This window comes from Theileria orientalis, chromosome 2, assembly GCF_000740895.1.
Source record: "Theileria orientalis strain Shintoku DNA, chromosome 2, complete genome".
NCBI classification, from domain to species: Eukaryota; Apicomplexa; class Aconoidasida; order Piroplasmida; family Theileriidae; genus Theileria; species Theileria orientalis.
In genome coordinates, this window is record NC_025261.1 from 669277 (window position 1) to 682888 (window position 13612).

The 13612-nt window shown below is 36.0% G+C and overlaps 6 protein-coding genes across 6 annotated transcripts; 3 read left to right on the top strand and 3 right to left on the bottom strand.

Moving 5' to 3' along the window:
* Positions 1 to 1287: 1287 nt before the first annotated feature.
* TOT_020000328 (uncharacterized protein) lies at positions 1288 to 5841 on the top strand (the record flags this gene model as incomplete). The annotated part of the gene is made up of 2 exons (XM_009692070.1): positions 1288 to 1764; positions 1831 to 5841. The coding sequence occupies 2 exons, from the start codon at positions 1288 to 1290 to the stop codon at positions 5839 to 5841; spliced, it is 4488 nt and encodes a 1495-aa protein (XP_009690365.1).
* Positions 5842 to 6622: 781 nt separating this feature from the next.
* On the bottom strand, positions 6623 to 7372 carry TOT_020000329 (conserved hypothetical protein; the record flags this gene model as incomplete). The annotated part of the gene is made up of 2 exons (XM_009692071.1): positions 6623 to 6647; positions 6711 to 7372. The coding sequence occupies 2 exons, from the start codon at positions 7370 to 7372 to the stop codon at positions 6623 to 6625; spliced, it is 687 nt and encodes a 228-aa protein (XP_009690366.1).
* Positions 7373 to 7519: 147 nt separating this feature from the next.
* Positions 7520 to 9220, top strand: TOT_020001048 (uncharacterized protein; the record flags this gene model as incomplete). The annotated part of the gene is made up of 8 exons (XM_009692072.1): positions 7520 to 7583; positions 7617 to 7649; positions 7799 to 7953; positions 8089 to 8215; positions 8260 to 8501; positions 8612 to 8839; positions 8942 to 9031; positions 9137 to 9220. 8 exons carry the CDS (start codon positions 7520 to 7522, stop codon positions 9218 to 9220), a joined length of 1023 nt encoding a protein of 340 aa, XP_009690367.1.
* A 104-nt stretch (positions 9221 to 9324) lies between these two features.
* Positions 9325 to 9839, bottom strand: TOT_020000331 (adhesion regulation modulator protein; the record flags this gene model as incomplete). Its single annotated transcript, XM_009692073.1, has 4 exons — positions 9325 to 9369; positions 9438 to 9578; positions 9613 to 9669; positions 9738 to 9839. 4 exons carry the CDS (start codon positions 9837 to 9839, stop codon positions 9325 to 9327), a joined length of 345 nt encoding a protein of 114 aa, XP_009690368.1.
* Positions 9840 to 9920: 81 nt separating this feature from the next.
* TOT_020000332 (uncharacterized protein) lies at positions 9921 to 12881 on the bottom strand (the record flags this gene model as incomplete). Its single annotated transcript, XM_009692074.1, has 2 exons — positions 9921 to 10240; positions 10418 to 12881. The coding sequence occupies 2 exons, from the start codon at positions 12879 to 12881 to the stop codon at positions 9921 to 9923; spliced, it is 2784 nt and encodes a 927-aa protein (XP_009690369.1).
* Positions 12882 to 13043: 162 nt separating this feature from the next.
* Positions 13044 to 13495, top strand: TOT_020000333 (conserved hypothetical protein; the record flags this gene model as incomplete). Its single annotated transcript, XM_009692075.1, has 4 exons — positions 13044 to 13222; positions 13253 to 13306; positions 13338 to 13402; positions 13437 to 13495. The coding sequence occupies 4 exons, from the start codon at positions 13044 to 13046 to the stop codon at positions 13493 to 13495; spliced, it is 357 nt and encodes a 118-aa protein (XP_009690370.1).
* Between the last annotated feature and the right edge of the window lie 117 nt (positions 13496 to 13612).

Consider the following 13612-nt stretch of genomic DNA (forward strand, 5'->3'; position numbering starts at 1 on the left):
TGTATAACACAGATATATCTTATTGTAATAGGATCAATTAACAAATATCAGTAAACGACACATTTCTATGCATAAGTGATGGCACATTGAGGTTTTAATCGGAATTAAGAATTATTTATGGAAGCCAGCTCGATAAAGTAAAAAGATCTGAAGCTACAACATACAAGGGCTTAAAGCTACTCCTTATTTAGTCAAAATATAGAGGGAAATACGAATAACGTGGTATATTATAAGGTTCATCATGGTAAGGCATTTAACTATGTATGTACTTATGGCTAACTTACTAACTCGATGCCAATATTAATGTAGAAATCGAGAATGAGCTATTTTCAGAATAAAAATGCACCCTTGTACTAAATACTGGATGTTGCAATAGAGCCCTTATCCACACCATCACCGTTGTCTAAGCTCGATTTATAATGTAAAATATGTAACTTTTGTTTTTAACATTTGAAATTTATGTTAAAATTTTTTACGTAATTCAAAACATCTGTCTTTCTTATCAATATTCACATTTGACTGGTATATCAACAACCAACTATCAAATGAATTTAGTTGATATTCCAAATCACATTTACACATCTCAGACATAAAAACAATGTCAAAATTATGTTTAAGCCTATTTGTTAAAAAATAATTGATAAAATTTAAATGTAGTTAAAAATATGAAATCCAGTACCAATAAAAAAGCTTTTTAATTAAAATTGTAAACTGGTAATTTTTTTTAAAATAATAAAATACTTCTCACATAGAACACTTTGAATTAAAACACAAAATATCAAACACCCAAATTATATATCAATCCAACAAGGAAAATACGCCTAAAAAAGCCAGTCAATTTATTCAAATATCAATCAATAAAGTGATTCGACATTTTTTCTTAAAGATGTAATATAGTTATAAATGATGGGTTTTTGTGTGTGGCTTTAAATTGATACGCCCAGTACTCAATGATGGGTACATACGAGATTAATTAAGAAGGGGAAAGGTCGGATGATTATAGGTATACAAACGCGATAAGATCTATTCAGGAACGATAAGAACACAAGTTTTAGGCAGGGTAACTACGATTTAACCTAATTCGTTGTCTAGTAGATGGGGATTTAAGGTAAAAATTTAAAGGTCAGAGGGTTCTCCTTGATCAGAATTTGTCAACTAAATTTGCCTTTGATTAGTTCCTATAGTTATTATTTGATAGATTCTGGAAGTTTTAGTAAGATCGCTTCGAAGTGTGTAATTTTGAAAATTTATAACATATAATCATTTGAACTGATCCTATAGCAAAATATGAACAAGCCCTCTCGCGATAACCTTGACCATCCCAAATTTGAACCTGAGAGCTGTTTTTGGGATAGCGAACCCTATTTTAAATCGTACTTCAAGGGGATTCAGAACAAGACATTCAAATATTACGATGATTCCAATGTTTTGAAGTACTTGTTTTTTCACTGGGTAAACCGATGGGTCTCAGTGCTGTCTAGGAAGTACCTGGAACCGTACAAATTACACCCAGTACAGATATCAGACCAGATTTTGAAGTGGGAACCTATTTTTTCGAAACACGTTAGCGATGGATTGGCAAGATTGGACCACTACGAGACCACTAAATCCACCAAAAATCCAGTCAAACCATATAACATGATTCTGTTGCGTGCCATCTTATTGACAATATGGAAAAGGTCAGTTGCTCTGTTATTGGGACTGATAATTGTCAATGTATTGAGTATGAGCATATCCATTTTGGTTGAAAAATTGATTCAGATTGTGAGCAAGCCAGAAATCGAATTAGCCAAAACAATATTGCTGTTGTTTGCTGTTGTAGGTTTTCAGGTATTGGACGGGGTCATCAATGAAAATGTAAATTACTATGTTTACAGGATGATTTTCTTGCTTAATTACTTGTACGGCATAGTTCCATTTCGCCACGCTTTGACACACAGGCGCGTTTACTATAACAATGTCAATGGCTCCAACCAATTGAACACGTGCAACGAGGTACTTCACAGCTGTTCCCCTGATTCACCGTGTTCCAAAAACCCATTGTTCTGTCCGGCCCTGCGATATCACAACAAGGATGTAGACCCTAAGATTTTCACGTATGTGTTTTATGACTCATTCTATATTGCTATGGCATTTGAGTCGACCAAATTCATTGTTCAGTTTTTAACGAACTTTATTTATGGAGTGTACCTTATGTCGAGACATGTCAAGGCTAATATATGGGTGTTGTACCTTACTGGAGCTTTGTTCCTGTTATTCATGGTTACCGTGGAGATTTTTAATGCAGTCATATTTAAATACATTTTATATATGAGAGATTACAAGGTAACCAAGTACAAAAACATCCTTGGTGCACTAACAAATATTAAGAAAATGTTTTGCGATGACATTGGGTTTAACATTATAACCCAGACGAGGAATAATGAGCTTTCATTAATTTTTGTTAAAATTTTCATCACTTTTATAAACATGTGTGTTTTTAGCACATCGATTAACATATCATTCTACATTATTAAAATGTATTTTGTAAAGTCGGTTAATAATGCTAATGAAATTACTGAAATTAACCCAGCAGCTTTCTTGGTCACGTTTTACATATACATGAGAATTGTCAGTTCTATGTTTATTATTCCCAGGTCTATCAATATCATTGGAATGGCCTACGTATCGTACAAGCGCGTTAACACTTACCTCAAAAAGTGTGCCCCGAATTTTTACAACAAGGCCAACTGTTTTACTGGTCCGACACATGCTACTTCAGAACTAAACTCGGTGACGAACAAACTACCTAATGACGTGGTTGTTTATTTCAAAGACGCCACGTTAACTTGGGTGCACTCACGTGAAGATCTAATGTCCAAGAACTATGAACCGTTTTTGAAAAACGTCAACTTTGAACTAAAACGTGGTGAAATAGCCATTGTTACCGGTTCTCAGGGTACCGGAAAAACAAATTTTGTCAGAGCAATGCTTGGAGATATGACTCTTGTAGGCGGTTCAATGGCAGTAGTTCCATTACACACATCCATGCCCATATTTTATGCTTCACAGGACATTTATTTACAAAAGGGCACTGTAAGATCCAACATAACATTTGGTTATAAGTTTGATGAAAACTTATATAATACAGTTCTTAAAGCAGTTGAGCTTCAATCTGATATAGGAACATGGGAGAAGGGTGACCTACGTCCAGTTTCCGATAACGCATTATCCCTGAGTGGTGGACAACGAGTCAGAGTAGAAATGGCCCGGGCACTATATGCATATTTGGTGTTCCACAAAGTAAACAAGGAATATAATAGTAGAAAGTGCTCATTTCTCATGGTATTGGACGCTCCGTTCCATGGTCTTGATCCATTTGTGTCTAAAACCATATTCTATAACTTATTTAATCTTAAAAACGGGCTACTAGTGAGAGATGACCTATCGGTAGTTTTAACATCTTCTAAGAGAAGCCTTGACACATGCTCGAGGTCAAGCGATGTATTGCAATTCCCCAATGTACACATTTATCATGTTAAAAACAAGGAAATGTCATTCTTTAATAAACTACACGACTTTATGAAAACCAAGAAACATGAAGGAGAATTCAAGTATCTGTCAACTGCTAGAAATGGTCCTTATAACATGAATTACTTAACAAACGATATGGTTGATCTGTGCTTATCTAACAATAGCAAAGAAGATCGCGCCGATAAAAACAAGGAACTATACCGCGAATCCTTCGTAAAATACATTAAAGAACACTTTGGAAACACTAGATTTTATCCATTTTTAGTGTTTATGAAGCCTGCCGCAGTATCATTTACAATCTACATACTGCTCACGATTGCGTTGAATGCCATGGATTATATTAAATTTATTTTGTCAAGTAACTTATCAGACTATATTATCCAAAATATAAATGATCATAACAATGGCAAATTTGTCGATCTTGAAAAAGTTAAAGCACATAGTAATTCAGCTCTGAAAGTCACGGTAATATTTGTAACACTCATTATCATAACATCGTTTATGGCGACATTGGCCGTTTCAGCAGGATCTCTGATTTCTTGTCGTAAACTTCATGAGTATTGCATCAACACGATTTTCAACTATAGTTCATCCGTAGTTAAAATAAAGAAGCAAATTAGTCAAATTATCACATACCTTTCCTGCGATCTTATGATGACAGATGATATTACTGGGATATTTATTGCATTGCTATTATTTGCATTAATTCAGACGATCACTAACATAATTTCTTTGTTTTATACAATTCCAATCACGATACCCTTTATCGTAGTCGCTATGATGACAGCGTACTTTTACGTATTAAGGAAGTATATAAAGTCTGCCAGGACATTAAACTTCGGTTTTTTAGAATCCCTAACTCAGATGAATACTATAATGGAACGTTCAATAACCGGAGCAGAAGTGTACAGAAGCTTTAATAGGGACTCAGATTTGCTAAGACAGTTCATGGAGCAGAGGGATTACAATGCTCGACCCAAGTTCCTTTTCGCTGCAGTCATTTCGTGGTGTGCAATCGTTTTTACTTGGATGTTCTCACTAGCTACTATCATTATTTTGATTATTCCAATCATACTAGACAAATACACGAAGTACAAGATGATGGTAGGTTATTATGGTTTGGCTCTATCTCTTTCCATGAATGTGATCAAGTCCTTTACCAGCTTTTCATCTTTGTATGCTTTTACTGAACAACTTATGGGATCAATTGAGAGATTCCAGTACTTCATTCCTTTTGGACAAAAGCTCAAGTTCGATAAGAGCCCCAATACCCACGATGAGTATGTAGTCAATCCTGTGGACAATGATTTCATTATTATCAACAAGGCACAGTTGTTAACAAGGAGAGCAATTGAGTTCAAAGCTGTCAACAAAAAGTTCTATGGATTGAGGAGACTATTCTACCATCCCAGACTTACCATTCTGGACTCTTCTCTTTACTTAACACCTGAGCACGTGGGAGTTGAGTTAAAGAATCTGTGTGTTTACGCTTCACAGAATCGTACACCTGATAGTATGATTTTGAAAAACATCACTGTGACCACACACCGATCAGAAATGATTTGTATGGTTGGAAGAACAGGTGCCGGTAAAACAACATTACTATCATCATTACAGAATTTACCTTTACATAGAACAGGACAAGTTCTATTGGACGGTAAAGATTTGAACGAAATACCCAAGGCAATCATGAGACAGATAGTCGGTGTTCTACCTCAACATCCATTCGTATTCAAAGGATGGACTGTGCGTAGGTTCCTTGATCCTAGAAAGTTATTTACTGACGACGAGATTAATCATGTCCTCATTAAGTGCAGCCTTATGAATTTTGTTAATGAACTTCCTGGAGGAAAGAAGCTTGACACTGTTATTACACCTGAGGATCCGATACTGTATAATTCTAAGAAGAGATCCCGTTCTAGAGTAAACTCATTTGGAATTAGGTCATCCATGACTTCACAGTATGATTTGTTATCTGAAAGTGACATGTTGCTGTCATATAGTCAATTAAGAACACTTTCGTTTGTCAGGCTTGTTTTATACAGGAATTTCTTTAGAGTACTATTGGTAGACGAACCTCCAGAGGAAGATCTTATGGATACAAGTGCAAAGAGTGAAGACCTTGGAGTTCCAATTTATGACCTTTTACACAAGTACTTTAGCCATTGTACTACATTCGTTACGGCTCATGATGTAGAAGTTTTGAAGAAATGTAATTATGTCTGGGTGATACACGAAGGAAGACTTGTTAAGACTTGTAAGACTAGCGATATAAAAGCCAACGAATCCATCTCAAAGATAATAGAGGAAAGCTTGAAATCAGCATGATTTTACCCTAGTTGTTATAGCTTTACCTTTACCTTTGTATATATTTAATATTTTCCGATTTTATTATTTGTTATGTATTTCAATTATCATTAACCTCAAGCATACTTATTGAGTTTCTTGGTATATCGTGAATATGTGCAACACTCAAATTCAGTAACCTCTGACGGTACATGTGTAGATGATTTTCAACATTATATATACACACTCAGTTGCCACAAATTACAATTATATAAAAATTGTGTAAACTTGGCCATAAAATACATAAATAAACTAATATAATTAATCAGGCAGGTATATGCCACTGATGACGTTTATAATACGTTTGACACCCAAATCTCTCATTAAAGTTAATTACTTCTAAACCTGTAATATACACTTTTTTAAATAACTGCTATACGGGAATTGATTCATAAAGCCATTATTTTTGCTATGATTTTTTCAACCATAAACACATAAGCGTTAACAACACACACATAAATAAATATATGTTACTTTATGATTTTTAAACTTATAATATTTTAATAATTACCATTGGTTAGGTCGTTTTCATTCATACATATCTAAATTAATTAAAAAAAAATAAACAGGCTTTTAGGAACCGCAATAAACACCTTCAAGTTATATATTTTAATCTGGTTTTGACTTAAATCATCCTTTTAAATTGTGATATTTATGTATTTCAATAGACATCGATTGTCAAAACTGCAATATGTATATTTGTATTTTATATTTAAACTATTACTTATATATGTAACCATATTATCATAATATTATGTTTGTGTTAAAATATGTTTGAAAACAATCCCCTAAAGTAATCATTAAAAAAAATAGAGTTAAAAACACCCAACTAACATCTAATTACTGCTTACTTTAACTTGTTTATATCCTTTTTTAAGTCCACGCCCATGTTTCTAAAATTGTCTTTTGGTACAAACCTTTTTACATTCTCACTGAGATTTTCCAATCTCACACTGGCGTTGTTACTATATTTTGACAACACACTGTTTATATCATCAATTAACAGTCTACTATTATAATTTTTAGAATGTGCGTCCGGTGTGTTCGTACTACATTTTGAGGCTTCGTTAACATACCTACCGATATTATCACCCAAATTTAAATCAAATACATTATTGCTATTCATTCTAGTGTTTAATTTGTTATTTCTAAAGTTTGTGTAGTATACAAATGATAAAAATGTTATCGGCACTACTGATCCACCAAGTATAAAGTATTTGAAAGCCCAGAAACGGTTTGAAATAGAATTAGGCTTTCTAATCTGATATATCACATTCGAATAATTGTTTGATAACATTTTGTTAACTCTTTTGTAAATATTATATCCCCAAATAATATTCAACAAAACCAGGGTAGATATGACGTAAGGGTTGTTTAATTTACTCCTTCTTGGTACACTTCCATTGTCACTTAAATCAACATCATCAAGTACCGTGTTACTGTTAGTATTGATGTTGTTAATAAGCACATTATTTGAGGAATCTCTAGAATCCAACCTTTTATTTTTATACATATTTATGTTCCAAATCAAATAATACCATTATTTATTAAATATTAAAAATAATATTACTTTAAAAATTCAATTATTGTGTAATATGATTATTAATTTACTAAGTGGTGTCGACTAGTCACAGTTTTTATATTTTATGATATTTCCCAAATGCAACAACATATTTCACTTATTTTCATACTATCGCCTTTAATTAAATTTTTGTGTAGTCCAGGTTTGTTGAAATTGTCATTAAATAACCGTTTAGGAAGAAGGTGGAATAAAAAGAATAAATCCATTGGTAAATATAGATACTCCAAATTTTAATATTTATATCACTTACCATTAATAATTACATTTTTTAATATAATTACTTTTATTTTATTCTTCTCTTCTTTAATAAGTTCCCTTAGCATAAATAATGATTACTGTTCCCTAATAACTTCCTAGGAAGGATTCTTTCATATTTGTTCATTTCATTTCTCATATTTTACAAATTAACAAAAAGGGAAAAGAATTGTTTTCAACTCTTAAACGTTACTCCATTCACACCTTATGACGTCATTAGGAAATCATTTAAGACCGTGGCATTTAATTTGCACCCAGTAAGATAACTACCTGTTATTAGTTAGAGTTGTATTACACCTATTGGATATAATTGTGATATTACGTCTTACCTTTATTCTTGACTTACAGCTACAGTTATTCATTTAGCGAAAATAGATTATAATGGTTTGTAGGACAGGAATAAAAGCGAAGACGCATCGGTTAAATATTCCAACCTGGTCGAGAAGTATAAGCACATATCTACGCCAGAATCGCATTACAGATATACTAGGTTCTCAGACTTAGTGAAGCCAGAACTAGGTACAAATTAGTGACAAATATGAAAGTATTAATACTGTCCATAGGCTCAATCAATGAAATGGGCTTCATGGATTTGATAACACTGGCGCTTTTAAAAAGCTTCATGACGGTCGGGGCCACCATTTTAATTCTACTGTTGAGCAATGAGAAGATTATATGGCATCCACTTCTCGTTTATCAGCTATTTATGCTCTTTTTCGACATATATTTAAGGCTGTCAGACGAGTTGTTTTTCACAACTAAGTTGCCATTTTTTAAATATTATGTTACATTTGAGATTTTACAGGTAGGAGTTAGTCATAGACTACCTTTTTTTAACTATTAATATAAATGTTAATGTCAACTGTATCAATAACAATAATATTAACAACAATAACATTAACAACAATTTTACAGCTTTTCAATGAATTCAAATCGTATTTTATGCACTCGTCAATTTTGTTCCCTGACAATAGTAGAACGCCCACTGCTATCGGATCTAATCTTTTGATAAACAACCTGGCGTTGCTCAGCAAACTGGACGCCTTATTGAATAAACTGAAGAGAATGTTAGGTCCATACGGCGAAGAAATAGATGACGACGACGAAAAAGTAGTTCCAGATGAACACGTGGTCGAAGTTAATGTATCTAAGTTTAACTAGTTATTAATTGTATTGCAATCAACAGTGATACCACTAGTAGTTAACGTTACAGGGACCCTAGTAACAGTCATCAATCATTTATAGAAGACGATTAAGAGGAAATACGGCGAAAATTACTTCCTGGATTGGTCTAAGGAAGCTAAGCTCAAATACAAGAAGCTGGCACTCCACGGGGTAAGTACTAGTTCGAATAAACACATTCAGCAACCCAATAGTTACATTACACACGTATTCTATAACATTCTGGGCTAATTACTGTCATGTAACCACTATTTGTAGGAAAAGTTAACCAGTGAAGAAGGGGCCAACGTGTTCTCGTTCCTCTTCACCTCCGGAATTATTCTCCTAAGCTTCATGAAGTAGCTCAATGTTTTAACAGATATGTAACCGTTAGTAAACGGAGCTTACGTTTTACTGATTTTTGCGTAAATGTGTAGGAGATTATATATAATGTTAGTGGATGCGGCTCATTTGAGGAATCCCGTTGTTTTATTGAACGAGTCGACGAAACTCTAAAAATCATGGTCAAACACGACTACATTATTCGTTTATTCTATTTCTCAGTGCTGGCGGCCCGTACCTTAATCGTTGCGGTGTTTGGCTCCTGCATCCAGTAGAACGACCTGTGGCTATTGCTGGTGAACTTCAGCACATATACTTCACCCGTACTGCACTCAGGCACCCTTTCCAGGAACGCGTCGTCGAATACGTAGAAGGTGTCCTGCGGCCACGCTGATTTGGCTGTGCCAGCTTACCTCTACCTTTGAATCATCTCTGGTTAACCACTGAACTGACAACAACTCGTCGTCTCCCTAAAATACAATTGTTTTCTCAATTTTACATTAAAATTATTGAGTTTCGTATCTACTTGCTCTCTTACTCTGAACAGTCTCAAGGATCCTTTTCTCAGGTCTGGCGACACTAGTTTTTCGTTTAACACACATTTTCCCGCTCTTATTTCACACAAAACTCCCCTTTCCATTTAAATTATACATACATTTACGTTTTATATCACTGTTTAATGCACTACTTCTACTATACATTCATGTATTGTGGGAACATATTACTTGTGTTTTGTGTATGTTTTCTTCCTCTTCTTCGTTTTAGTTTTCTTCCTTTTTTTCGTGGCGTCCGCTTCGTTGCTTCTACTTACTTTTACTTCTGTAGAGTCAAACACATCCTTCTGGTTTACAGCTATTTGTACTCCTGTGTGGTGCCTCTTGAACTCATATCGCTCATCTTCCGTTTTCTTTTTATATTTTCGCGGCCTTCCTTTATCATATTCCAGTTCTTCTTCGTCAGGCTTTTCTGCGTCACCTTCCAATGAGCTATATAACCTCTTATATCTTTCCGCCTTTTCTCCTTCTTCCTCTGACCACACATCTACTTCATTGTTACTAAACGCACTCGTTAAACTGCATTTATTTGCTCTATTGGTGCCACTTTTCTCACCAATTGTGTCCCTATTGTTACAGTTACTGTTGTTATTGTGGTTGTAGTGGTGGTTGCTATTGTTACAATTATTATGTTTGTCGTTATTGTTGGTGACATTTGTGGTACTGTAGCCCTTAATTCCACCGTTGTTACTGCAGTAATTACCAATATCTGTCTCAATTGGATGCTTTACTCGGGTTCCGTTGCTGGGCGAAGTCATGACTGGGTTTGAGTCCTCGATGCTGGCTCCGTAGATACTGTATGCGCTTGCCAACAACCTGATCAACAGGAGCCTATAGTTTTTGAACTTCCTTAACTTGAGGAAGGTGTTACACATTTTCCCCTTGAATTTACTCAGGACGTGAATCAGCCTATAACTGATCTCTTCAGGCGTATACCTCGCACTACCCATGCCACCTTGGTTGATATCCTTGGAACTAGCAGCATAATCGTTGATATCCTTAACATTAGCAGAGTACTCGTTTGTAGTCTTTGGACTAATGAAACCATATGAAGCTCCAATGGCGGCATAATCGTTGATATCCTTAACATTAGCAGCGTAATCGTTTGTAGTCTTTGGACTAATGAAACCATATGATGCTCCAATGGCGGCATAATCGTTGATATCCTTGAGATTAGCAGAGTACTCGTTTGTAGCCATTGGACTATTCAAACCATCAATGACCAACTCACTATCATCGAAATCGAGGATATCACTACCGGCGATCGACTTATTACTGTCGATACTTTCGTCACCGCTACTCTCCGCTCCGCCACCGTTGTGTGCATTATCAGTGCTACTACCCCGATTACTGCTAACCGCCTCATCGCTGTTGATACCTGTGCTCCTGCCACTCACGTTAACTGCGTCCCTAGCGTTAGCATTCGCGCCCTTCCTCTTCACACCTGCACCCTCAACGCCCTCATCCATATCAGCACTACCACTTTTATTACTCTTGTTGTGGACTCCAATTTTACTTCTTTTGCTCATTTTGGCTGCTTTCTGATCCGCCTTACTTTTATAGGCCTCGCTAGTGGTGCAGAACTTGTTTGTTTGCGAGTACTCGTTCAGAAGGTTGTCCACTGATCCCGACTCACCGCACTCATCCAAGCTGCTCGGGCCTCCTGGTGACGTTGTCGTGCTCACGTTGCTGTAGAACAGTATGTACACGTCATTTTCGTGCCTCTTAACGTACTCGTTTGATACCACTCTCACCGTCGAGTCGTCGAAGAGGAACCAGAAGTTGTTCTTGCCCTTGATGAAGGTTATGTAGTGTCCTGAGTTAAGCGACTGGCCCAGGTGACACACGATCGCGTAAATTTCATAGTTCACCCACGTCTGCTCCCCCTTTTTGGCCTCCATTGATATAGACAGGTTGTGCGGAAAGTGTATTCTATTCGTCAGCTTGCTGAACTTATTCTTGCAGTAGCCGAACTTGCTGTTATTCACCGTGCCTTCGTTGCTCTTGTTCGACGAGTAGCTTCCGTAACCTGATGCCGTGGCCTTGTTGTAAAACTGCTTACAGGGCGAGCTATCCACGCTGCTTTGATTCATGTTAAACCTCTTCAGGTGCACGGTCAGTATTTGCGGGCACTTGTAGACTGACAGCAGCTTCGTCGCGTTTTGGAGCGAGTTGCACTTTGAGCAGAGGTACTGGTTGCTCCCCTCCAGCTGCTCCGGTACCACGAAGTCGTTAAGCAGGTTAATTAACTCGTTGCTTTTGGTCGTGTCCACTGATATGTCAAAGAACTCCTCCACCTTCTCCGACCTGTTGTTGCAACGGTTACAGATTATAAAGTTTCTGAAGTATCCTCCGAACAGGTATCCTATGAACGTGTGCATGATTTTATCATTCGTGATGATTATGTTGTTAAGGTTGATTTCCTGTTCTTCGGCTGGCCTCTCTCTATCCTCCACTGCGATTCCTCTGCCATGAGGTGAGCTCGGCGCTCCCTCTGCTGAGTGATTGCGATTGGCTACGTTCGTATTCGGGCTCGAAGTGCCCCAATTATCATCAGTGCTTGTGTTTGTAGAGAAATAACATGATTTGGAGAGCGAATCTAGAAAAAACTTCAAGAAAATGAAAGAATCATCTTGCTGGTTCAGCTTAAACTTAGAGTAGATGTACTTCTTTGCTATGCTATAAAACGGGTTGTTAAGTGCGTTTGAAGCTACATAAGAGTTTTGTAAGTGTTTTTCGAACAAACACATCACGCAAAAGATGTTATTTTCATTGTTTTTGCATACCTTCGTGTGGTACGATTTTAGGAGAGCTGATGAGAGCAACGGAGTGTGCGATAGGACCTGTATGATCACGTTCATGTAGCATATGTTGATGCCTGGGTTGTTAAGCCCTGAACCCATCGTGATTGTATCATCGTCATATTTTACAGAAGGCACCTTGTATATGCCCTTAATAGTAGCCATGTTGTTCACGATTTTGAACTGTTCTTTTGCCAAAACAGTTTTCTCTTCTTTTGATTTTGATTTGTCGGTTGAATCACGCTCGTTGGAGTTGTATTTTTCGAATTTGATATCCTTGTTGTGTAGTTCTACAATAATGGGCGACTTAGTTTTAAAGTTAGACATTATGTTACATTTATGGATAAAAGATTTAAAACTAAATATAAAATGAAAATAATCCCATGAAACTAATTTTTTAACTGATATTGTGGTTTCAAAATGTGGGAATCAACCATATCCAATTCATATCCAATTTTCCAATGTTTTCCTCTAAAATTATAATTTGTTATGCCAAAATACAATTTGTTTAATAAACTACCCTTTTTATCCTATATTGACAAGATCCATGTTCGTTATACTCCCGGTTCTCCTTATGACGATACCTGCCGGAAACTCCTACTTATGTTACTCAATCCTGATACTTTAAAGAAATTCCCTGGTTTAAACTATACTTACGAACTTTTGAAGTTAGTTCAATGCTCATAACCCATTTTTAGCTATCACGACAGGCCCGAAATACACATTACAATGAAGCCTAACGTCAACTTGAGGTTTATTTAAATATAAATCGCAAAACTGTAGATTCTACGCCGACTCTAACACTTTAGAAGATATTCACAGGCAGATAGATGTTTATCAATACAATGGTACTTTCTTTATTTATTTTTATTAATTGTACAGCGCACATTAGGTACACTCAACACAGATCTCTGGAGGGCAGAGGAGACGACGATTCTTAGTTTTGGAATACATAATGGTGTTTAGAATATTATTTACTCGTTACTTGGTTAATGTGTAACTATACAATTGTTCCCATCAACAACAGAATTGGAATGAGTTCCATCCCCGTGCTTATT